Source organism: Diabrotica virgifera, chromosome 9 (genome assembly GCF_917563875.1).
Source record: "Diabrotica virgifera virgifera chromosome 9, PGI_DIABVI_V3a".
In the NCBI taxonomy this organism is placed as follows: domain Eukaryota; kingdom Metazoa; phylum Arthropoda; class Insecta; order Coleoptera; family Chrysomelidae; genus Diabrotica; species Diabrotica virgifera.
In genome coordinates this window covers 48,508,656-48,536,425 of record NC_065451.1, presented here as the reverse complement: position 1 = coordinate 48,536,425, position 27,770 = coordinate 48,508,656, and the positions used below count along the sequence as shown (strand labels likewise).

At 35.3% G+C, this 27,770-nt stretch overlaps 1 protein-coding gene across 1 annotated transcript in view; it reads right to left on the bottom strand.

Annotated features, from left to right (window-relative positions):
- Positions 1-1,738: 1,738 nt before the first annotated feature.
- Positions 1,739-27,770, bottom strand: part of LOC114340785 (trypsin-1) — an 83,181-nt gene continuing 57,149 nt past the window's right edge. The window contains exons 3-5 of the mRNA XM_050660108.1: positions 25,343-25,641; positions 7,734-7,885; positions 1,739-2,009 (exon numbers count right to left, since the gene is read on the bottom strand). Coding sequence (XP_050516065.1) covers positions 1,842-2,009; positions 7,734-7,885; positions 25,343-25,641 — 619 coding nt within the window. The 3' untranslated portion in view covers positions 1,739-1,841. The remainder of the gene's footprint in view (positions 2,010-7,733; positions 7,886-25,342; positions 25,642-27,770) is intronic.

The window sequence follows — 27,770 nt, the reverse complement described above, 5'->3', positions numbered from 1 at the left end:
ACAGTTCCCTACTCCTCAACCTCTTCAGTTAAAGACTTTAAAAAGGCAAACTCATAGTAATCTAAATCACTTGAGAAAGGCACTCTGTCGAAACAGCTGTAGTCACATAGTTGTAATAAATTTTGTGGAAGTATAGAAAACAAACGTTTTCAGTGTTTTATTGTTAGATAAAATGAACTTCCATCCAGTAACGGTCGAATCCATCAATTACTTCCTGTTTTGTTACCCGTCCATTTATGTTTTTTACATTGCATACTCTTCTTATGTTTTCGCTTCTCGCCCTATCAAACAGACTTTTCCCTGATATTCGTCGAAGTATTTTCATCTCTGTTGTTTCTAGTAGTCGTTTCGTTTTAGATGTGTCAAGTCTTGTCTCCGCAGTGTATGACAATATAGGTCTAATTGCTGCTTTATAGATTCCTGCTTTATCATTTTCCCATCAATTTCGATCTTACATAGCAGTGGGTATTTAGATGTTGTTATACATTTGGTTTCTTCTGCTGATATTATCATATTGTATTTCTTGGCTGTTGTATTGAAGGTTTGTGTTAATATTTGGAGATCGTCTTCTGTCTCGGAAATTAATGCGGCGTCGTCTGCATAACATAATATTTTGATTTCTTTGTTCCCCCTTCTTTCACCATCACCTTTACGTATTGCTTGTATTATTTCATCCATTATTACATATATTGAAGGGGAGTGGACTTAACGAGTCACCTTGTCTGACTCCGCTTTGTACTGGTATAAACTGTGTTAGTTTTCCATTTATCTTTGCCTGTATTCGATTATGGAAGTAGATGTTTTCGATGTATTCGATGTTTGGTATACTATTGATTGTATGTTTCTTCTATACAGTAGGTTTAAGACGTCTTCAACTTGGATGCGATCGAAATCCTTTGTCAGGTCTATAATATATTGATATGCTGGTTTATTGTACTCGATGGCCCTTTCTGTGATTTCTCTTAGTATAAATACGGCGTCTACGCAGGATCTTCCGAATCTAAATCCTTGTTTTTCATTTGATAAAGTTGTTAGATTATTGATTTTGTTGGACTTTTGTGGTAAACTTAAGTGCGGTGTTTAGTAGATTTATACCTACCTCTATAATTGTTGGGGTCTTCTTCGTCTCCTTTATTGAACATTGGTATCATTATGCTGTTTCTTTATGCATATGGTATTTTGCAGTGCAATATTAGTTTTTCTATAAGTTTTGTCGCCTCTAGGGTAATACTTTCTCCTTCGTGTTTTAAAAGCTCGTTGGTTATTCCATCTGGTCCTGGTGACTTTGTGTTTTTGAGGGAATTTATGGCTATCTCTACTTCCTGAAAACTGATTTCTATTTCGTGTCTTAATTCAGGTAGGTACCTTATTGTGTTGATAATTATTTTCCTTTCCTTGAGTACCTTCTTAAGTACCAAGTCAATAAAACAATTAAAACGTTGACCAAAAGATGATTTTCTGGCTGAGAGACCTTCGAGAATGGTATAATTACAACTCAGTAAACCTCTTCAGAGCGGCTGCACATAACTTACAGATAGCTATGATGATAACCAATCTGTACTAGGAGAAGAATCCATAAGAATAAGAAGATAAAAGTTAAAAGAGACAATCTTATTACATATTCATTTAATTAACTTTACTACAATCTTTTGTCAACGATCTGAGAAACAAAAATTTAACAAATAAATAACTAATGTTATAAACATTATCTATATCATAATATAGATAAATATATTAACATAATTTCTAGCGACAAAAGGAAATTACACAAAATATTTCAACAATAGGAAACAAATAAAAATCTTAAACTTAATATCACAAATTATCACAGATTAGTCGATTTATTTCTCTACCACTTCTTCAATCCAAGAAATGTAGTCAGAAATTCTGGTATAAAGTCCTGGTAAATAGGGTCTGGCACACCCTATTCCAGTGGAAACCACACCAATTACCATTGTTTGGTCTTCTGAATGATCCATATCTAGCATTAACGGACCACCACTGTCACCCTAAAATGTTATAGACAAAGGTTGACAGACATTCATTGAGACGAATACACACTATTCACAAAGGTGTTTATACATTTTTGTACATGGACTCAAATGTTGAGTTAGAGTAAAACTTGAGTAAGTGTAGACATGATGTCAATTAGTGTAGTATCAAATGGAACAATCTGATCATGCCATTGTATCAGCAGTAACAGTAACACAATATAATAGTATGACATTATTTAGTAATGAATTAAGTTTTTTAGTAGTATTTCAAGTCAAGGCAAAAGTCCAGAAATATGGTCGGTAAGGTATAGCCATTGAAATCAGAAAAAGATATAATATCAAGTGATATGAGGATATGAGTCCTATACAAAAAACACTAAAAAATAAGACAGATAAAAATAACTAAAGAAACCAAAAATAAATTCTATAAGGTGATGGCAGCACCAATAGTGAAATACGAAATTAAAACTTTGTCCCTACGAAAACGAGACAGTCAACTTATATAATCTGACGAAACGAAATTTTTAAGAATAACATTATGTTTCACTCTAAACGATCACATAATAAATGAAAAGATAAGGGCCAAATTGAACTTCTTATTGAACAACAGAATAAATTAAAAAATTTAAAATAGAGAGAAAACAGATTGGCCAAACAAGAAGTTAACTACAGAAGTTAACTACACGAGATAGGAGAGACGTAGGTAGGCAAAAAAAAGATGGCTCTAAAGAAGACGGAACTGTAAACAGGCTGCATACAGGGCTACAATGAGAACAATACAATTAAAACAGAAACCTAGGTCATGTAATCGAAACGGAAGAAATCACATAAAGCAAAATATGTAGTTATAGTCCAGGATGCATCTGTTTTGGGATAGACGTTTTTTGCATTCAACGTTTTGCAACTCATTTTTTTTGCAGGAATTGCATGGAATTTACTCATATAATTGAGTTATCCTTCCACTCAAAAAGGTCCGGAAAATTGTTTAAATAATCAAAATGTCAAAAAATTAAGGAAAAATTCGATTTTTTTCTTCGTTTTTTTTTATTATAACTTTAAAAGTGTTCACTTCCGAGAAAAGTTGCACAGACATACAAATTGCGTAATTAAATTTCTTACAATATATCAGGGGTGGCCAAACAGCGGCTCGTGAGCCACATGCGGATCTTTGATACTTGTGGCTTTCGATAAATGTACCCGAGAACCTTTTCAATTTTGTTTTATTATTTAAAAAAATATATTATCGTTCCATATGTGTTTCAGAATGTCTTTTAAATTACTGACAACAAATTCAATATGAAAGACCAAATACAACTTTGTAACAAATTCCATTTCCATCCAAGCTAAGAGTGATATGACAAATCGAAAACTGCGCGAAAGAATATTCAGAGTGGCGCGACACAAAAGTCAGTAATCAACCCACTCCAGACCGATTTGTATATTTAGTCATTTTACTCAACTTAAAAACATGTGTTACAATATTAAACTAGAAAAATTTAACGAGTAAATAAAAAACCAGAAGGAATATTGACCGAAGTCCAAAATTTATTTCAAGACTTAAAATATTTTAAATCGTCTCTTCTTTTTTTTCTGAATTCATTTGAAATAAACATAGTCCATAAGGTGAATTTTTTATTAACAATATATGACCCAAACAATATCTGGAGCATTAAAATTAATAGAGACGCAAGAAGATCAAGCTCGAAAATAAAACTATAAGTCGACGCCGATTATCGAATTTTGGAAATTTGTACGAAAGTCGAAGTACATACTCTAAATTGAAAAAGGATGCTTGTCGAATTATTACCATATTAAAAATAACGTACTTGTATGGACCATTTAATTCCATTTGAAATTCGTGAAATCCTAACACATATCAGTATTAACTAACCAGCATCTGAAAGAATTACTGAGAAGTGCTACCTCAAATTATTCACCAACTTTTAAAGAATTACCAGAAGAAGGAAAACAAATATTGGACAGGGAAAGGAACGAAAACATTAGAAACATGCTAAGACAGGGGCCAATAGAGAAAAAAATTGAAGGAAGAAACCTGAATTGGTTTGGACATATAACTACAATGACCGTGAACAGACTAGTAAAGAAGGTGACAGATGCCAAGAGACAGGGGAAAAGAAGAAGGACCAGACCTAGAAAGGGGCGGATGGAACAAATCCAGGAAATCGGAACCAAGAGATGGAAAACAGCGCAACAGGTGAAGGAAATGGGAAGAAGACCGGAATGCGTGGAAGAAATGGGTAAAAGATGGATAGGCGATAGCAAAGTTCGACTCTCTTATTGGGCATAAGGACAACGAGAAGAAGAATAAGGAAAACAAATATTAATATTTCGTAATTTTATTTCTGTTTTCAATACATAAAAGTTCTGTTAAAAAACATTGTACATACCTTCTTTACATACTTTTTGAATACGTTTTTAATTGCGGCTCGCGAAAAATTTTAACTTGTGAAAATTGGCTCTGGCTATCAAGGAGCTTGGCCACCCCTGCAATATATGATTGGTTAAAAATTTTAAACATTGTCACCCTTGTTGCAAAATAGCAATAATTGCGAAAAAAGTATTCGCATTTTACGTTTTTCAACCATTTATGCTAAACTTAGGACCTTCATATTTTACCCAGAAAAACTATATGATAAAATAAAACAACACTGTAAATTTCGTTAAGATCGGTTCAATAGATTTTGAATGAATTTTGCAATCCAGCTTTCGTAAAAAAATTCATTTTTTCAAAATTTTTCAGGACTGAAAATAAAGCAGATAAACCACATTCAAATAGCAAATTCCCAACTATAAACAATGTTACTATTACACGTGTTACTATTCGCCCGCTCATTCGTCAAGAGGCTGTTAAATGTAATTTATTGCCCTAAACGAGGCGGATTTTCATTTTACAGGTCCAAACTGGTCAGTCTGCAAATTCAAATTGTAGGTAGCGTGTTGGTTTTTAAGATACACTTCAGGACGACCCTGTTTAGCTTCCATGCGCGTTTGTTTACAGTTGGGAATCTGTAAAATGAATGGACTTTAGCAAGCTGATTTTTTTACATATAGAAGAATACTGTATCTTTCATTTGCAATCTGCAAAATTAACATCGGTTAACTACCACGGCGTCAGGATTTTTTTTTAAATAAACATTAATTTTTGGTGCTACGCGCAGGTCAGCGGCAACGGTGTTCGATTCACACAAGTTGATTTCCACCAAAATTTCTTCCAATCTTTATCTAATATATTATTTTCTTGCTCTATATTTTGTTGTATTTTAATATTTTAATTCCACAAAAATCAAACTAATTTGATTATTGTCTGTGAAATATTGTTTAAACCATTGCATATGTTTAAAAATAATAAACTTTTATTCTTTAAGTTAAAATATATGAACAAAGAAAGTTTTTGAAGTTATACTTCTTTACCCGCGATAGAGGGTGATTTTTTTATATGTTAAAACCTATCAGCCCGGCGCATGCGCATTATAACTTTGTTCTGATTGGATGTTCAAATGACATGTCAAAAATTATCCGATATAGCAGCTGTGGTTTGGAGGTAAAGGTAAAGGTAAACAAATGTATAACATATTAGTTTTATTGTTGTGAGGACAGAAACAAAAAAGTTTATAATATTGTAGTGACTTTTAAATAGTTTTTAAAAGCAACAGGTACGTAATAATTGTTAATGTATCATGGGTATAAACCTACCTATTTGATCTGCCAAAATACATAGTATGTAATACTTTTATTTATATAATTTGATTACCATCAAAATTTCTATCAATATTCACCTAATATATTGTTTTTTTACTCTATGTTTTGTTGTATTTTTTCAATTCTAAATCATTTCAATTCAAAATTAAAATAATTTGATCAATTTTCAAAATATCAAAATATCACAAGTTTAATCCGATTAGTTAGTCGATCTTCGTAAATAATGACACATAGTGTCCGTGGCTAAGCGGAGAAGGCGAATGAATTCCAATACCAACCGCTCTTATCAGCGCTGGTTCGAGTCCCAATAGAAACTTTCTTTTTTGTTTTTTTTTTAATACATTTTATGATTGTAAGTATATTTATTATATAATTGTATTTTCAGAAAATACGTATTTAGTTAAAAAAATTTTCGACAATTAATGTTCAGACATCATTTGTGGCTTGTTTAATGTGTTTGTGTGTGTTTTATTCTTTTATGATTTTAATTTTTGGCACTGTTCTAATAAAAATGTTTGAGAAGTAGTAAGTATAAATTAGTTTAATATTTAAACAAAATATAAATAAAAAGTATATTAATTTCGTTTAAATCATATAATAGAAGTATAACTTCTTACGTGCGTACAAAGTACACACACATTCTTTTTTTTTTAAAGTGTTATTTCAAAGGACAGAATATGTGTTTTTATTTTGCAATAAAAAAATTTATTTATTTATATCGAAATGTTCATCATCCAGCCTCAAAAGTCCACTGCTGAACATAGGCCTCCTCCCCTCGTTTCCAACCCCATCTATCCTGCGCCGCTCTCATCCAGTTTTTATTTACCTTTCTTAAGTCGTCAGTCCATCTTGTAGGCGGTCGACCGACGCTTCTCTTGTCTTTTCTTGGCCTCCATTCCAATAACCTCTTCGTCCATCGCCCATCTGTCATTCTGGCTATGTGTCCTGCCCATCTTCACTTCAACCTGGCTATCCTTTCGATGGCGTCAGTCACCTTTGTTCTTCTTTTGATTTCTTCGTTTCTGATTTTGTCTTGCAGAGTTATTCCTAACATTGACCGCTCCATTCTTCTCTGCGTGACTCTTAGTTTGGTAGCCGAGGCTTTAGTTAAGGTAAGCGTTTCTGATCCGTACGTCAATACTGGGAGGACGCACTGATCAAATACCTTTCTCTTTAGGCATGTGGGCAACTCACTTTTAAAAATTTCTCTCAGTTTTCCAAATGCTGCCCACCCAAGACCTATACTTTAGGGTTTTAGACATTGAAATGTACTAAAAATTAAAATTTATCAATCATTATCAGAGGTCATTAGAATGCCTAAACAGATCAAACGTTAAAAATTAATGTTTATTTAAAAAATTACTGACGCCGTGATAGTTAACCGTTTTTAATTTTGCAAACTGCAAATGAAAGGTATAGTATTCGTCTATATGTAAAAAAAAGGTGCTGTCTGCTTTATTTTCAGTCCTGCAACATTTTGAAAAAATGAATTTTTTTTGCGAAAGCTGGATTGCAAAAATTATTTAGCAAAATCTATTTAACCGATCTTAATAAAATTTACAGTATTGTTTAATTGTACCATAAAGTTTTTCTGGATGAAATATGAAGGTCCTATGTTTAGCGTAAATGGTTAAAAAACGTAAAATGCGAATACTTGTTTTTTTATGTTTTTTTTTTCGCAATTATTGCTATTTTGCAACAAGGGCGACAATTTTTAAAATGTTTAACTAATCTTATATTGTACAAAATTTAATTACGCAACTTTTATATTAGTTCAACTTTTCTCGAAAATTAATACTTTTAAAGTTATAATCAAAAAACGAAGAAAAAATCGAATTCTGATCGAATCGAATTTTGATTATGTAAACAATGTTCCAGACCTTTTTGAGTGGGAGGATAACTCAAATATTATTATATGAGTTATTTTCAAGCAATTGCTACAAAAAAATATGAGTCACCTCTCAACATCCAAATGTACTAATATTTTTACAGATTACAGAATTGGTCTATTAAACTTACCCAACATGAGTCGACTCCACCATGTTCGTAACCTGCACAAATGTGGTTGTCTTTTATTTTAGTAGTTTTACCCTGCGATTTGTACCATTCCCTACACTTGTCTAGGCTAATAATAGCGAGTTTAGCTTTTTGCATAATATCTGCACGTCCTCCTATAAAAAATTTGTGTTACTATAGTATGCGGTCTACCGTCGCGTTTATGCTATAGCTTGCAGTGTACCGAAGGATGCAGTGTATCACTGGTATTACAGGGCTGAGTCAAAAAATTTTACACACTGAATAAAACGCATAAATCAGAAGAATTATTATTTTAATTTTACAAATTAATATTCTGTCATATTAATTTACTGTGTTAGTTAGGAATAAGCCAATTTTATTATTCTCAACTAAAATAGTCAATTGATGTGACAAATTATTGGTAAAATTAAAATAATAATTATTATGGTTTATTAGGTTTATTATAAACGTATGTAACGGTATATAGTATGTATATAGTATAAAGCGAATAAAACGCATAAATCAGAAGAATTATTATTTTAATTTTACAAGTAAATACTTTGTCATACCAATATGCTAGTTTAGTTGGGAATAAGCCACAAAATTGGCTAGACATAAACTAGATATAAACAGGTAGACCGCATACTATGGTAGAACCAAAAAATCTTTCATAAAAAAATTATAATCAAAATTATTATTAAGAATATTCTCTAGTTAGAACTACTTGGAACTATTTTTATTCTTAAGACTAAGTTTTCAATCTAATAGCACATAAAATAATATTAAAAATATTACTCTACATCCCACCAGGTTGAAAACAATGGGAACCTTCTCTGGTTAGACCCACGAGGCTTGTAAAATTTGCAAGTCATAACGGATACTGAGACTAAAGAAGATGACTACAATTTATAATTCACGTCCCATCTGCTCAGCGCGGTAAAGTTTATCGGTAAATTTCGTTGCAAATCGAAAATACAGCCGAATCATATTCTAGTCCAATCAGAGAGTGCAGCAAGCACCCCTACCAGTTTCGAAACTTATTAGTCTCTCATCAGGAGGCACATATACTGCTCTCTCTGACCCAACTAGGACAAACCCCGGCGTGCAGTTACGGATTGCAACGAACGAAATGGCATAGATGCCCTAGCGGCAACTGCTATCAAAAGACTAAGTTTTCAATCTAATAGCACATAAATTAATATTAAAAATATTACTCTACACCGTAACTGCACGCCGGGGTTTATCCTGGTTGGGTCAGAGAGAGCAGCATATGTGCCCCCTGATAAGAAACTAATAAGTTTCGAAACCGGTAGAGGTGCTTGCTGCACTCTCTGATTGAACTAGAATAATATGCTACGGCTGTAGTTTCGTGTCAACGAAATTGAAAATGGTTATTCATTTTTGATTTTTATCCTTGTTACCTACTGGACGTACTGGACATTCAATCAATATTTTTTTTTAAACTGTACCTGCAAGTAACTGTAAAAAGGGAAGTACGTTGTTTGCGTTGTCAGTCCTGCTGCAAAAGTACGGAGATCAGCGAAAAGAATTGTATTATCTATGTTTCATAGATTAAACTAAAGCATTTGGCTGTGTTAAACGTAGTGCGCTACACTACGTACAAAATCTCGTGAACTTGAGTCAATCATTTTGTGATATCAATCTGCTCACAAAACGATATAATACGGCATTACTGAAAACATCAGGGTGCAGATCGGTCCCAGTCACGTAATTTAGTATGAAATCAAAATATTCTAATGTTTTTAGGCTTCATTATTTTTTCGGTTATTTGTATTTTCAAGGTTCATGATAGACCGGGCAGTATCGTCGCCCCCGCTAGCGCAATTATTCCGATTCGATTTTATTGCACAAACTTACTCAAAAAGAGGTCCTTATAACATATCCAAAGGGTGCCGGGCGGTGTCGTGGACGAAAAATTTTTTAAACAATTTTTTTTAAACAAATGCACAAAAATAATTTTTTTATTTCCAACAATTTTTTTTTAGATAATTTGGATCATTCTGAGCAAAAAAGGTCTCCTGTCATTTTTGTCTAAAATTGACTGTTGTCGAGTTATACGCGATTAAAAATTTAAAAAATGCGAAAATGGCCATTTTTAAGGCTTCATAACTCGATTAAAAATGATTATTATGAAATTCAAAAAAAGACAAAATCAAGATTCAAATACCTTATTCAGCGTCCTGAAGAGATTTTTGTCATTATTTTATTACAAAGCTGTTATTTTTAGTTATTAACAATTAGCGCTATAGTCTAACTGTATCGTCGCCCCCGTTAGCGGAACTATTTCGATTAGATTTTTTTGCACAAACTTACTCAAAAAGAGGTCTTTATAACATATCCACAGGGTGCCGGGCGGTGCCGTGGTCGAAAAATGTTTTAAACAATTTTTTTAAACAAATTCACAAAAATAATTTTTTCATTTCCGACAATTTTTTTTAGATAATTTGGGTCATTGTGACTAAAAAAGATCTCAGGTCATTTTTCTCTAAACTTGACTGTTGTCGAGTTATACGCGATTAAAAATTTGAAAAATTCGAAAATTGCAATGTTCAAGGCTTCATAACTCGATTAAAAATTATTATTATGAAATTCAAAAACTGACAAAATCAAGATTCAAATATCTTCTTCAACGTCTTGAAGATATTTTTGGCATTATTTTATTACAAAGCTGTTACTTTTAGTTATTAACAATTGGCGTTATATTCCAACTGTATCGTCACCCCCGTTAGCGGAACTATTTCGATTAGATTTTTTTTGCACAAGCTTACTCAAAAAGAGGTCCTTATAATATATCCACAGGGTGCCGGCCGGTGCCGTGGTCTAAAAATTGTTTAAACAATTTTTCGACCACCGGCCGGCACTCTGTGGATATGTTATAAGAACCTATTTTTGAGTAAGTTTATGCAAAAAAATCTGATCGAAATTGTTCCGCTAACGGGGACGACGATACAGTTAGACTATAGCGCTAATTGTTAATAACTAAAAATAACAGCTTTGTAATAAATTAATGACAAAAATCTCTTCAGAACGCTGAAGAAAGTATTTGAGTCTTAATTTTGTCACTTTTTGAATTTCACAATAATCATTTTTGATCGAGTTATGAAGCCTTGAAAATGGCCATTTTCGCATTTTTCAAATTTTTAATCGCGTATAACACGACAACAGTCAATTTTAGAGAAAAATGACAAGAGACCTTTTTTGCTCAGAATGACCCAAATTATCTAAAAAAAATTGTTGTAAATAAAAAAATTACTTTTGTGAATTTGTTTAAAAAGAATTGTTTAAAAAATTTTTCGACCACGGCACCGCCCGGCACCCTGTGGATATGTTATAAGGACCTCTTTTTGAGTAAGTTTGTGCAAAAAAATCTAATCGAAATAGTTCCGTTAACGGGGGCGACGATACAGTTGGACTATAGTGCTAATTGTTCATAACTAAAAATATCAGCTTTGTAATAAATTAATGACAAAAATCTCTTCAGAACGCTGAAGAAGGTATTTGAATCTTGATTTTGTCACTTTTTGAATGTCATAATAATCATTTTTGATCGAGTTATGAAGCCTTGAAAATGGCCATTTTCGCATTTTTTAAATTTTTAATCGCGTATATCTCGACAACAGTCAATTTTAGAGAAAAATGACAAGAAACCTTTTTTGCTCAGAATGACCCAAATTATATAAAAAAAATTTTTGGAAATAAAAAAATTATTTTTGTGAATTTGTTTAAAAAAAATTGTTTAAAAAATTTTTCGACCACGGCACCGCCCGGCACCCTGTGAATATGTTATAAGGACCTCTTTTTGAGTAAGTTTGTGCAAAAAAATCGAATCGGAATAATTGCGCTAGCGGGGGCGACGATACTTCCCAGTCTATGAGGCTTTGCACCAACTTTTCTAAATTTTAGAAAGAATATTTTATATGTTTGTCATATTTAAATTATTGTAAATTTAACTGTAAATGATCGAATCCTATATCTTTATTCAACAAAAATTATCCAACATCCTAAAAATATTGCAACATTTTTTTAAATTGTTTGAACAATTTACAATGTTAATTTAACATTAAATTTATTGATAAATAGCATTGTTTTGAAGCTATTTTCTTGTGGCATCTTATGTAATTTACTACTCATAAAATCACAATTTTAGTGTGAAATTAAGTTTATTGACGTTTCGATTTCCGTTTCGGAAATATCGATTTCCTAAGTGAAAATCCAGACGTAAATAAACTATTCTCAATGGGAAATTAGCCACAATTTAACTAAAAAATTATGCTAAATGAAACCAATTGTGTCGCAAATTCCTCGGTAGAATGCAGTTGGATCGATAACTATAGGAATATACCACCAGCTCGGGAAAGGAAAGAAAGTCAGTACGAAAATATAAAAATTAATAATAAAAATCAAAACGGCAATAATAAGGTAAGCGAAATATCTATTGAAAAAATTATTATTTAATCATTGTTCGCCAAAGTTGTCATATTTCGCCGCTACAGCCGCTGGCATAGTTTCGTGTATCCCCACCATGGTGATGCACGGAGCCCATCGCTCACTTAGGGCCAGTTTTTCATATCGAGTTCAACTCCACTTTATCATGAACTTTTAGTGAACGTCAGTTTAAACGTTCAACTTGAACGATAGAATTTGGCCGTTCAAAGATTTCAGAACCCAGTTCAGATGAGTTCATGGATTACGCATGCGTTGTATTAACACGAAACACTGTCATAATATAAATATAACCTATTTTATTTTATTAAGCCTAACGATAAACGATAACATTATTTTTGTTTTTATTACATTTATTTATAATTATTAAAATGACTATTTGACTATAATATAAATACTTAAATTTAACTTTATTCAAAAACAGCATAAAAAATATCGTACAAAATGGCGATAGTTTTTTACCTTCTGCCATCTATTGGCATTTTTCGAAAGCTGTAGAACGTGCACTAACAATGAGAAATGCATTAAAAACAAAACCGAAGTTCACCGGTCACCCTCGGTCAACTGAACCATAGATTAACGCAGGTATGAGAAATCGACCCTTATACTTACAATTAGTTGAGCGAGCATGCACCATATTTTCTATATTTGTCCGAGGCGATTATTTTTTTGACTCTTTCTAAAATTCAGAGATTGCGTGGTGGAATAATGATGTTGTTCTGAAGCTATTTTCTTGTGGCATTTTTACAATTTTAACTATTTATAATGGGAATTAAGCCACAAAATACAAAATACAATAGTAGGGGAGACATGGTTCATAGTGGGACAAATGACCTGGCAACCTTGTAAATTGCGTCGAACACCTCAAATCACTTGTGTTGAATCATATGTTCAGACACGTTGTGTTTTGTGATTAATTTGCGGTTTCCGGTCGATAATAAGAGAAATATTTAATATTTTCAATAAAAAGGTAAGTAAATATATGTCATTTCTACATTTAGAGTCAAATAATTTCGTTTATAACTTTTTTATTAGTAAATATTTTAAAAACATACTTAGTATGTTTTGAGGTTATAGTATGAGAGAGTAGATCGGCTAGTAAATATTTGTTTTCGTGCTGCCAATTTTAAGTAATCAGTTAGAATTTATTTTTCGTGGAATGGTTCATACTGGGAAATATCTATGTGGTGCATACTGGGACATCTACAAAAGTGGTCTATACTGGGACGCATGTAAATAGTGTATGTTTTAAGCGTTTTTCTGATGATTTTTATTTAAAAGTAGGTTTCTAATTAAATGTTTTTAACTTTTGTATATTTAAAACATATCAATGTTGCCATTATGAAGATAGTGCGATACTTCACTTGGAAAGAGCAAACCAGATAAAGAAAGCTGTCCTACAAGTAATCAGCGGTCAGAAAACTTTAAGAGAAGCAGCAGCAATAAACTCTATATCAAAATCGGCTTTGCAGCGTCATATTTCAAAATATAAGGCTCTCTCAGGTGATGAAACAGAGAAGTATGATTTTACACAAAATCATGGGTATAAATCCGTATTTACTGAAGCACAAGAAGCTATGTTGGCACAATATTTACTTGATGCCTCTTATATGTGCTACGGTTTAACTGAAAGAGAGACTAGAATTTTGGCTTATTCTTTTGCCATCACAAATTCAATTGTTATACCAGACTCTTGGAATTTAAATGGTGCTACTGGGACTGAATGGATGAAAAATTTCCGACATCGTAATTCGCGGTTGAAGTTACGCACACCGGAAGCTACCAGTTTGTCTCGTGCGACAAGCTTTAACAAACACAATGTTAGTGAGTTTTTTAAAAATCTAACGAGTGTGCTTCAAAAGTATAAATTTTGTGCAAGTGACATCTATAATTTAGACGAGACCGGAGTTACGACTGTTCACAAGCCTCCAAAGATATTAGCGCAAAGTGGTTGCAAACAAGTCGGAAAAATCACTTCGGGAGAACGAGGTATTTTAGTAACAATGTGTTCTGTTTTATTTATTTAGCGTATGGCTTAAGTATATCACAGAATATATTTAGATTTATGCATTATACCATGCATCACAAACAGATGTCCAATTTTTTTATATATTCGATTGACCCTTCGGTTGCCATTACAAAGTCTATAGGGTCGCCTGTGTATGCTCTGCGTGGGCAGTCCTGAACAATGTGACTGATCGTCTGTCTTGCAGCGCCGCAGTCACAAGAAGGCGAGGGGAGTTTACCCCATCTGTGGAGGGAGTCGGCGCATCTTCCACAGTTTGTTCGAATTCGATTAAGGGCTGCCCAAATCTTACGGGGACGTTCAAATTCGCCAGGTTTCCCTATGATGTCCGGTAGACTATGGTAATGCGGATCTGTCCTACTTTCCCAATCTTCTCTCCATCGGGTATTTAAGTCAAAGTTGGATTGCTGCAGCGCTTGAGCAGATTGTAGAGGGGGTAACCTGGATCGGAGACGGTTTCCAAGAATATCGGGGATGTCGTTGTGGACTAGAAGCTGGCGACTGTCCATTATTTTGTTATATTCTTTAACCAATGCATGTTCGCGGCGTAGGTTGGGTGGTGCTATATTACTAAGGGTAGGTAGCCACATTGTAGGGGTGGGCTTAATTGTGCCTGTTATCATACGCATAGTACGGTTTAGTTGGGTGTCGACCAGGTGGGTATGCCTGCTATTTAGCCACACTGGAGCACAGTATTCTGCCACCGGATATAGCAGGCCAAGAGCAGAGGATCTTAATGTTGATGCTGTGGACCCCCATGTAGTGCCGCAGAGTTTCTGTATTATATTGTTGCGTGTTTTCAATTTTGCTGCTGTTTTCGTCAGGTGTTCTCTGAATGTGAGCGTTCTGTCTAGAGTAACCCCAAGGTATTTCGGGTATTTATTGTGTTTTAACAGCTTGTTATTAAAATACACTCGCAATTCTCTGTTTGCCAACTTGTTGTTTAGATGAAAAGCTGATACTTCAGTTTTTGTAGTACTTGGCTGTAGTCTCCATTTCTTAAGGTATTCGCTGAGGATGGATAAGTCATTCGTGAGAGTGATTTCTGTAGTTTCTAAAGATTGGTGACTTGTTGCAAGGGTCCAGTCGTCAGCATATCCAAACTTCCGAGATTCGGTTTCAGGCATGTCAGCAATATAGAGGCTGAAAAGTAAAGGGGCAAGGACAGAACCCTGTGGAAGACCATTGTTAAGTTTCATCTGTCTACTCGTCTCCTTTCCCATTATAACCTGGAAGGCTCTGTTGGTCAGCATGTTGTCAATGAGATTAATTATCTTTCTGCAGGGGATAATGCGGGCCAGTTTATATATTAATCCCTGTCTCCAAACAGTATCATATGCTGCTGTTAGATCTATAAATACTGTTGCTGTCTTTTGTTTCTTTTGAAAACTAGCTTCTATAAAAGTTGTTAATGACAGCACTTGGTCCGTACAGCTTCGATGAGGGCGGAAGCCAGCTTGTTCAATGGGGACATTTTCTAGTATCCTGTGACTAATTCTGTTGAGGAGAAGCTTTTCTAATAGTTTATATACCATGCTGAGTAGAGCTATGGGGCGGTAGTTTTCTGGCTTATCGTTTGATTTGCCCGGTTTCGGAATTGCAATTATCTTTGTTCGCTTAAGTGAGAAAGGAATGTTACCTGACTGAAGTATATCATTAAAGAACATTGCAAGCCACTGTTTCGTGTATGCACCACTGTGTATCAAGAACTCTGGATGGATACCATCAAAGCCAGGTGCTTTACCTGATTTCATTTCTTTCAGCGCATGTGTGATTTCAGAAATAAGTATTCTTGCTGAATATTCGGAGTTCGTTCTGTTCATTTGTTTTAATGCCCTTAAGTCTCTTTTCACGTTGGTAGTATGTGTTCGATCTCGTGGAGCTCTGGATAGAGATACTATATGGGAGGCAACCTTGTTAGGAGACATTTTAGACTCTCTGGATTCCAGCTGGTTAGCTCCTCCAATTTTCCGCAACAAGGACCATACCTGCCGGCTTGATTTTTTGAAGTCAAGGTTTTCGACAGTCTTTATCCATTTTTGGCGTCTAGCTGTATCGATGTTGTGTAAAAGCTCATCGGCTATTTCTCGGTCACCACTTTCGAGAAACTTCGTGTATAAGTCTTCACATGTTTCAGTCCATCCAGGCGCATATTCTTTGCGATACCCCCTAGGGATGGTTTTCTTGGCAGTGCTTATTACTGCGCCCACAAACCTCTCATAATGTTTGCTGGTTGGAGGGACCCAGCTCAAGGTCCGGTCTAGTTGTTCAGAGAACTTCTTCCAGTTTGCTTTTCTAAGATTCCACCTGGGTCGAGGATATGATCTAATTATTGGAATTGATATTCCGATGGTGATAAGCACCGGACGATGTTGAGTATGTGGGAAGTCTGCAAGGACACTTCTCGCAGTTGTTAGTGGTCTGTCATTGGTATCTTTTGAGACAAAACATAGGTCTGGGTTATATTCTTTTCTCCATGCAGCTGATTTAAATGTTCCTCTGTCTTTGGCATCAAAAACTAGGTATGTGTTTTGCTCTTCGGACCATTCTACTAGTGCCTCCCCATTTTCATCATTCGTGGTGTACTTCCACATTTCGTGGTGGCTGTTGAAGTCGCCGATGTATATAGTAGGATGTGGATGAGTCTTTAGCACTTCTGGGTTCCATGTAGTGGCTGGAGGTTTGTATATGTTAACTACGGTAATATCTCCAATCTTGGTGACTACTTCATGTATATTATTTTCATTGGAAGCAGAAAGTAGGAAACCATTTTCTATATTGCAGCGAATGTAGGTTGCGACGCCGTAATGTTTATCATAGGTGGCTCCCAGTAAATCGTAACCAGGTATCTTTCCCCTTAAATCAAGCTGGACTTTGTCTTCAGTATGGGTCTCTTGTATGGCAACCAGGTCAATGTCGTTATCGTGTAGGATTTTTTGCAACACTTGGCATTTTGCCTGGCTTATGCCCTCGATGTTAAGGTGACAGACTCGGATACACGGTCCGAGATCTCTAGTCAGTTGGTTCTGAGAAGAACCTTTATTTGTTCCCATCGTATGTTTACGTATAGATAAGATTTCTGTTTGTGATCTGTGATGTTGGCAGGATATTGTTTTTGTTTTTCGTTCGTCTGCCGCCAATGTGTTCTGTAATATCTGCAAATGGTACTTTTATTCCACCATTTATGGTTTTCCCAAGAAAAAAATTTATCCCAAAAATGTTACAACACGCTCCTCCTGGTTCTGGTGGTTCCGCATTTCCTTCAGGTTGGATGACTGCGAACACGTTTTCAGAATGTTTGGATCATATTATCAAACATACTAACTGCTCTCCTGCTAAAAAGATATTAATTATATTGGACAATCATGAAAGCCATTATGCAGTTGATGTTTTAAAGAAAGCAAAAGATAATGGCATAGTATTATTGACCATACCACCACACTGCAGTCATCGGCTGCAGCCTTTGGATGTTTCCTGCCATGGGCCCTTCAAGTCATACTACAATAGAGCATCTGATGAATGGATGATTAATCACCCGGGTACACCTTTAACAATTTATAACATAAGTGAAATTGTTGGTAAAGCATTTCCTTTAGCCTTTACCCCAACCAATATCTTAAAAGGTTTCCAGAAAACTGGAATTTGTCCGCTGAATTCCAACATTTTTACAGACCAAGATTTCATGATGTCTTATGTCACAGATCGGCCGTCTGAAGTTGCAGCTTTACCAAATCCAGAACCTCAAAATACTATAACAAACGAAGCAAATACTCCACCCCAGTCATCCACTGAGGTTCATATTGTTCCCATAGAAAAGATATCAGTTGATTCAAATGAAATTAATACTGCCTATTTTGAACCTTCTGATTTATCTCCAGTAGCTGGACCTTCTCCTTCTAGAGCATCAATATTAATAACACCTGAAGTCATTAGGCCTCATCCAAAAGCACCTCCTAGAAAAAATACTACCAAAAGAAAGAAGGGGCAATCACTAGTACTTACAGACACTCCTATAAAAGATAAAATAGAAGAAGAGTATAGACAAAGACAAGAAAAGAAACAGTTAAAAGAAAACAAGAAACAGAAAGTCACAAAACAAGTGTTTGGAGCATTACAAAAAATAGAAACTAAAAAAAATAAGAACATATGTAGTGTAGATTTATTACCTAACAAAAGGTACAAACGCCAATCAAGCTCTGAAGAGTCCGAAACAGACGACGACATGGAATTCAACGCACTTTGTGACGATGAAGACAATGATTTAGAGCCAGATATTCATATTGGCGATTTTGTTATTGTGAAATACCCTACCAAAAAAACTGTTCGTCATTATGCTGGATGTGTTGAAGATATTATTAACGGTGAATATGTGATTTCTTTCCTTCGTAAAACATTGGGTAATATATTTACTTATCCCGAGAACGAAGATATAGACAAAATAGAACAAGATAGTATTGTTAGGATTTTACCAAAACCTAGAGCAATAGGTTCCACGGAACGTTCAGCAAATCAGCTACAGTTCCAGTTTGATTTTTCTACAAATAAAATGTTTTAAATGCTTTCTGTAATCTTAATTTTTATATAAATAAATTTCTTAATTAGTCCTGTCGCCAGGGGGGGTACAACGGCCTCGTTAATTCAGATGGACTTACCCAAATTTTTTTTATGTATTTTGACCCGTAGAACACGAATTTTTTGGGTAACAGTTGATCCGGATGTCGATAAGATTGTTATAGACCAAGAACTTGAAGAATCAAATAACAGCGATTTTTGGCAAAACAAAACAATATTTTGTATTTTTTGGGTCATTTTAAGCAAAAAATATTTCTACAAGTTTTTTAGTAGGATGCACAGTTTTCGAGATAAACGCGGTTGAACTTTCAAAAAATCGAAAAACTGCAATTTTTAAACCCGAATAACTTTTGATTAAAAAATAAAATAGCAATTCTGCTTAGCGCCTTTGAAAGTTCAAGTCAAATTATGTCGGTTTTGATTATTTGCATTGCTAAAAATTTATTGTGTTATTGCTAAACAAAGCTACAAACAACTAGTGCGTGAGTGATGTTTCTATGATTTCTCATTTAAAATCGAACGAGTAGGTAGAATAGGTACTAGTGCAATCAAGACTATTTCTACGTTACATGCGTTAAAACGCATGTAAAAGCACGGGAAACCCTACGTGTTTATAGCTTTGTTAAACAATAAAAAAATAAATTTTTACCAATGCAAATAATCAAAACCGATATAATTTGACTTAAACTTTCAAATGCGGTAAGCAGACTTGCTATTTTATTTTTTAATCAAAAGTTATTCGGGTTCAAAAATTGCAATTTTTCGATTTTTTTAAAGTTCAACCGCGTTTATCTCGAAAACTGTGCATCCTACGAAAAAACTTGTAGAAATATTTTTTACTTAAAATGGCCCAAAAAATACAAAATATTGTTTTGTTTTGCCAAAAATCGCTGTTATTTGATTCCTCAAGTTCTTGGTCTATAACAATCTTATCGACATCCGGATCAACTGTTACCCAAAAAATTCGTGTTCTACGGGTCAAAATACATAAAAAAAACTTGAGTAAGTCCATCTGAATTAACGAGGCCGTTGTACCCCCCCTGGCGACAGGACTAAATATTTTTAATATTGATTCCCCATGAACACCTACTTATATCCTGCTTCAACTATATGGTCCCAGTATGGACCATATGTGTCCCAATATAAACCAATAGGAGTCCCACTATGAACCAATATTGGTCCATACTGGGACAAATGGTTCATACTGGGACAATGATTATGCAGTCCTTTCTATTAACTTTATCTAAAATTCCAATTGACACATAATCGAGGATATTCAAAGCAGTGATTTTATACGTTCAAACCTTTAGAAAAATAAGAGATGCAACCGAAAGTCTGAAATGTTCAAAAGTGTCCCACTATAGACCACCCTCCCCTATTTTGTATTTTGACAACGGCACCCGATTTGGGCGTCGAAACGTTAATAAAAATCATTTTTTAATAATATTGTGGCTTATTTCCCATTATAAATAGTTAAAAGTGGAATAATGATGTCATCTTGCTACTTATTTTTTGAGAGTTCTTGTCAGGGTGTGATTAGACTCTAAATATTGTTAGCTGGCTGTCTCCATTGGCAGTTATCCTGTACAGATGAACGGTTTCATGTAGAGATTTTCTCACCAGAATCGTCATTTGGTCTGCCCATATAGTTGGAGATTTTCCTCTTGGTGTTCGACCTTCTACCTTTCTTTCTACTACCAATAATTCCATGGTCCCCGTTCTTCTCGCCATGCGGCTGGATTTACTTTTGTTAATAGCCTATCTTTTATATAAAACTCTTTCAGAATTGACAGGTTGGTTCTCTGTTCTGTTCAGGACCTACGTGACTATGCGCGGTAGATTATTATTTTCTTCTTCTTCTTCTTCTTCTTCTTCTTCTTCTTCATACTTTATAAATAGGCTCAATGCCTGTTTTACTTCCTTTTTTAGCCTCAATTGACATTGTCTGACCATCTTTTCCTCGGTCGTCCCAATGATCTTCTTCCATTTGGCGATTTGTCTCTTGCTATTCGTACTATTCTATTTTCTGTCATTCTTTGTGTTGATTCCATTCTATTTTTCTTCTTTTGGTCCACATGCTTATTTCTTCTCTACCACATCTCGCTCGTATTTCCTCACTTCTTACTCTGTCTCTTAGAGTTTGGTTTGTTCTTTTTCGTAAGACTTTCATTTCTGCTGTTTCCAGCAGTCTTGGTGTTTTCGCCGTATCTGCTCTTGTTTCCGCTGTATACGTCATTATCGGTCTTATTGTTGATTTATACAGGGTGTCCAGAAACTCTACCGACAAACGAAGACAGGAGATTCCTCAGGTAAATTTAAGATAATTTAACCCAATTCACTTAGTCCGAAAATGCTTCTTAAGGGAGCTGGAGCTCTTTGAAGATGGCGTCTTGTAATTAGTTTTTCTTAAATACCTCCAGAACGCTTCTATTTAGAAAAACAAAAATTGGTACGCGTATTTATCTTCAAGATATAAATCTAATCCATACATTGCAAATTTCTAGTACCGATCATAGGCGTCCGTTTTGGGTAGGGCAACGATTCTTTTATCGCGTAACTTTTTTATCTTTAATTTTTATGCATTTCTGACACTGGATTATTAAATTGTGAAGTATTCTATTACTAAAAGGTACTCTTGTTTTAAATCGGTAGGACACACCGTTTTCTGGAAAAATCGATTTGAAAATTTTTCACTTTCTGAATTACAAAAAAAAAAATTTCAAAAAAACTGTTTAGAAAGACGAAAACTGGTACATTTATTTATATTCCAGAAATAAATCGATTTCATTAATTGCGAATTTCTAGTACTGGTCATAGGCGTCCGTTTTGGGTAGGTCAACAGTTATTTTATAGCATAATGTTTTTGTCTTGAATTTTCGAGCATTTTTGACCCTAGATTATTAAATTATGGCTCTCAGACTTTGGAAGCAGAAATGCAGTGGTATGGGTATATCAATCGGAGACATAACATTATACACTTTGAACTACGCAGACGACCAGGTGGTAGTTGCCCAAGATAAGGAAGACTTAGAATATATGACAAGAAAATTGATGGAAGAATACAGGAAATGGGGTTTAGAGGTAAACATAAGGAAAACACAATATCTACACATCGGTAACCAAATACAACAAGAGGACCTAGATCTTGACGGAAGTGACTACATCAGGGGTTGTACAGAGTATATATATATCTAGGGATTAAATTAACAAATAGTGGAAGAACGGAATCCAGTATAGATGATACAGTGACGAAGGCTAGAAAGGTTACTAGAGCCCTAAACCCTGTCTTATGGCAACATAACATAAAGTTAAATACAAAAATGAGGATTTACGACGCTATTCTGAAACCAATTTTAACGTATGGCTCCGAAGTGTGGCAAATGACAAAAAAATCCGAAAATAAGCTGCTTACTACTGAAATGGATTTTTTTAGAAGATCTGCCAGAATATCGAGATGGGACCATGTTCGAAATGAACAGATCAGAGAAAAAGTAGGTAAGCAGAAAACAATAGTGGACGAGGTACAACGAAACCAACTTACTTGGTATGGACACGTCCAACGAATGGGAGATGAAAGATTACCAAAAATTACAATGAGATGGATACCGCCAGAAAAACGGAAAAGAGGAAGGCCACCGACCTCCTGGAAACAAGGAATTACAAAAGCCATGTCAGAAAGAAATCTTCAAGAAAGAGACTGGCTAGATCGACAGGCTTGGCGATTGGGTACCGGAAGGCGTAGAACGCTATAGAATCGGTTATATATATATATATATATATATATATATATATATATATATATATATATATATATATATATATATATATATTATGAGGTATTCGAGTACTAAAAGTTACTCTTACTTTATGTTGGTAAAATACTTCGTTTTTTGTTGAAAAGTTCTTTCAATTTTTTTTGCAAATTCCAAAAACGAAAAACTTCCAAATCGATTTTTCTAGAAAACGGTGCATCCTACCGACTTAAAGCAAGAGTACCTTTTAGTACTAGAATACCTCACAATTTAATAATCCGGTATCAAAAATGCATAAAAGTTAAGGACAAAAAAGTTATTCGATAAAATACCCGTTGCTCTACCCAAAACGGACGCCTATGACCGGTACTAGAAATTTGCAATCGATGGAATCGATTCATCTCTGAATAGTAAATATGCATACCAATTTTTGTTTTTCTAAATAGAAGCCTTCTGGAGGTATTTAAGAAAAACTAATTTCATGACGCCATCTTCAAAGAGCTCTAGCTCCCTTCAGAAGCATTTTCGAACTAGGTGAATTGAGTTAAATTGTCTTAAAATTATCTGAGGAATCTCCTGTCTTCGTTTGTCGGTAGAGTTTTTGGACACCCTGTATATCCTGGTTTTCGTTTCCATTGTGAGTTATTCGTTTCTCCAGATTGTGTTCTTGAGACATCCTGCTGCTCTGTTCGCCATGTTCACTTGTTTTTGAACTTCTTCTTCCACTTTTCCGTAGCTTGACAGTTTTATTAACAAGTATTCCTCTCCATCACTTGTTCTATTATTTTGTTATTTACCACCAGTTTACATCGTCTTGGTTCCGCTGATATTACTATCGATTTAGATTTCTCTGTTGAGATCACCATGTTGTATATGGGCGCCGTGTTCTCAAATTCTTTAATTAATAAAGTAAAAAACAAAGTAAGTTATCAATCGAAGTAGCACAGAAAACGGCAATAAATATCGTTCCCATACCACCAAATTGACAACAGGTGGAATACTTTCTTTGGTTACAACCTCCCGAGATTTTGAAAAATTATAAATCATAAAGGATACCGATGAAATTAAGATGAGAGAATTTTAAATAATTCACAACTCATCTGCTCAGCGTGGTAAAAGCTCCAACAAGAAGGATTCCTTAATACTCAAACAAAAGAGTAAATGAATTAAAAATGTATAAATATTCTCAATTTCTTTGCAACACGAAAATGCAGCAGCTGCACAATACTATGGACAAATCTGAGAGTGCAGGAAGAGTCTATACCGGTTTTGGGGGTTGTTTCCCCCTCATCAGTAGTCCCATATCCTCTTCTGAGGGAAAAACAACCCCCGAAACCGGTATAGACTCTTCCTGCACTCTCAGATTTGACCATAGTATTGTGCAGCTGCTGCATTTTCGTGTTGCAAAGAAATTGAGAATGTTTACACATTTTTAATTCATTTACTCTTTTGTTTGAGTATTAAGGAATCTTTATTGTTGGAGCTTTTAGCACGCTGAGCAGATGAGTTGTGAATTATTTAAAATTCTCTCATCTTAATTTCCTCGGCATCCTGTACGATTTATAAATTTTGAAAATCTCAGGAGGTGTAACTAAAGAAAGTATTCCACCTGTTGTCAATCTGGTGGTATGAAGACGATATTTATTGTCGTTTTCTGTGCTACTTGGATTGATAACTTACTTTGTTTTTCGGTAGATGGCCCTAGTTCATCCGTGGCATTTCTTTCTTTGCAATTCAGAAAGGCCTAAAGTGTCTTACGTGGAAGAATCTGAGAGAAGAGGATATGGGACTACTGATGAGGGGGAAACATCCCCTGAAACCGGTATAGACTCTTCCTGCACTCTCAGATTTGACCATAGTATTATGCAGCTGCTGCATTTTCGTGTTACAAAGAAATTGAGAATGTTTATACATCTTTAATTAATCTTTGTAGGTCAACTTCATTTTCGGCTGTTATTATGGCGAATGATTATTATTATTTGTCCTGTCTAATGGTGTCATAGTTGGGGTAAATCAGTGATTTGTAGAGGACGAAAACTATTTCTTTCGAGAAACATTGAAAATGGTTAAAAAATAAATGGGACAGGTATCTTAATCTTAATAGAGGCTACCTTAGAGCAGTAAAGAGATAAAGATATAGAAATAAAGGTGAAATATTTACCAGTTTTTCATCATAAATGGGTCAGAGGTGGAGCAAAAGCCCTTAGCCCTTGTTCAAATCATAAGAAGCTTCGCTTTTGTCAAGTTTCTTACATTACCACGTGCTCCTTTTAGGTCATTTTCTCAACATAACAATATTTTTTTACAAGTAATGCCGGATTTATACTCAGCCATTGCCACTGCTGCTACCGCTACCTGAAATATTGCCCGAAATACGATATCGACGCGAGTGAGGTGTTCACATCAGTTCCTCGCCAATGTCCTCACAACTCATTTACCGAACGACTCTCAAGAATGGAATGTGACGACAACATCGTCTTGCTCCCTTACTCACTTGCCGCTTTGCCAGCGGCAAGTGAGAGAGAGAGAGAGAGAGAGAGAGAGAGAGAGAGAGAGAGAGAGAGAGAGAGAGAGAGAGAGAGTAGTTGAATGTGAATACTTACTCGCGCTCGCGCTGCCAGTCCTTTGACTTCCATCTCGAAAATCGACTTTTGAGGTAGCGCCGTGCAATGGCAGTAGCACGAACAGCAGCAGCGCGAGTGAGCTATTTACAAATTCACGCTGCCCACTTCCCTGACCAACAGGACTGAGTGTAAATGTGGTATAAGAGTTAAAACCAGAAATAACTTTATACTTACCTTTATCAGTAACTTCATTGGTCCAGCCCCAACCAGCAACTACAGCTAGCAAACTGGTGTAGTCATCTCCGCTCTTAGAACTCGGTAAGCATGCTGGAAGAGCACTATTAGACCATGTTAACGTATTCTCCAACTCGAGTAATGCTATATCGTCTTTCGGCTTCCCACAAACATATCCAGGATGAATAGTTATGGCTTTAACACTTACTTGATATGCATCAGTATTTTTGATAGTTAGATCATACTGGGATACTGTTATTTTTATGGAGGAAGCTTGTAGAATATCTTGATCTATTCCTCTAAAAAGTATGTGATTAGTAGTATTATAGAAAATGTTTTGGAAATAGATAATCCTTATTTAACGTCATCTTCTTCCTAAAGTGTCTTCTCCTCAATGGTTGGCTACTACAATTGCAAACTCTTCTCTGTCTTCAGATGTTCTAAAGAGCTGTTCAAAATTTGGCCCTATATATTGCCAGATGTTTCTTGGCTACGATAGTCTCCTTCCTAGTCCCCTCTTTCCCCAGATCTTTCATTTCCTTGCTCAACTATATAACAATTGAGTATATTGGTATTGATATGGGAAGCGGGTTGCACTCTTTTACGATCCCGGTAGAAGACAGACTACTACAAGGAATGGCGTCCTTGCCCTACGCTAGCTACTGACTTTCTCCTCCTCTATCCCACGCCCCACGAGATGTCAGGTCCCTAACCTCTCCTCCCAAACACCCCCAATTTCCACCACCTATATATCCTACTCCTATTCACCGAATGATTGCCGGTGTAAGCAATCCCCCACTTTCTAACCAACGGCTTTGGGCGGATGAGTTGAAAAGTGGTAGGGCACCCTTTTGTCCTGGGGTTGACAAATCGGCCTCGAAGACGGAGGAATCAAAAGCATGGTCAACGGCATAAGCATGTAGAAGGCAAGGGGAAACCACTACATTAAAGATCCCTATGGATATCCCTAGTACAATCATCATGGTTTTAGTAACCAACAATGGCGTTACTGATCATGGCCCTCGGGAGCCAAGATCCGGCAGGGGAGGAAAAGACAAGGCCTCTCAGGTCGTTAATCAACGAAGTCCTTGTCAGAAGAACGGACACGAAAGAATAAGACTGTCAAACACTAGAATTGGAACCTGGAATGTTCAGAGTATGTTTCATCTTGGTAAGATGCACAATATTATTCAAAAAATGAACAGGTTGAATATTGATGTACTGGGTATCAGTGAAGCCAGGTGGCCCAACTCAGATTGTTTCTTAACAAATGAATCCACAATATATTATTCCGGTAGCGAGGACAATCAACATCGACACGGCGTGGCAGTCATAGTTAATAAAAAATCTAATAAAGCAGTGGAACGCTTTTTCCCTATCTCAAAAAGAGTAATGGTATTAAAGTTAGTGAAATCTCACGCCATATTGAACTTGATACAAGTGTATGCCCCTACGGCGCATGCCTACGAAGAAGAGATTGAGTTGTTTTATCGGGATATCGAAGAGGCACTTAAAATAACGAAAACTAGAGAAATCACGATAGTCCTAGGTGATCTCAACGCAAAGATTGTAAGGGGGCAAAGCGGAAAGTGTGTGGGAAATTATGGTCTGGGAAATCGTAACGAGAGAGGAGACCGTCTAATACAATTTTGCCAAGAGCAGAACTTAATTATTACAAACACATTTTTCAAGCTACCAAACAGACGACTCTATACATAGCGATCGCCGCAGATACATTGGAGAAAGTAGTTAGGAACCAGATTTACTACATTATGATAAATGAAAGATACCGTAATGCTGTTAAAGCTGTGAAAGCATATCCCGGAGCAGACGTGGCCTCAGACCACAACCCACTTATCGCCAGGATTACACTCCTACAATAGACACAAGCAAGCTTAAACAACAAAATATAAAAGAATGCCTCCAACATGAATTGCATATGAACTGTAGCAAACTGGACATAGACACCAATGATATTGACGAGCACTGGGCTCGACTAAAACATTGCCTACTAGAACCGTGCAAAGAACTACTGAAGACTTCTACAAAAAGAAATGAAGAATGGATGAACGACGAGATATCAATATGATGGAACAACGGAGACAACATAAGAACAAATATAACAATAAATACAGGAAGATTAACCACAAGATAAGAAGGATGATAAAGCAGGCAAAAGAAAAACACTTTGAAGAGAAATGCAAAGAGATCGAGGACCTTCAAAAAAAATATGATCTATTTAATCTACACAAGAAAGTAAAAGAAATGGCAGTGCTAAGAAAACAAAATCTCACTGGTGCACTTCTGGATAGACACGGGAATAATATAACACATACGGATGAGAAAATACAACGCTGGGTAGAATACATAGATGAACTGTTCGATGATGAAAGAGGAGACCTGGAAAACATAGAACTTACTTCAGAAG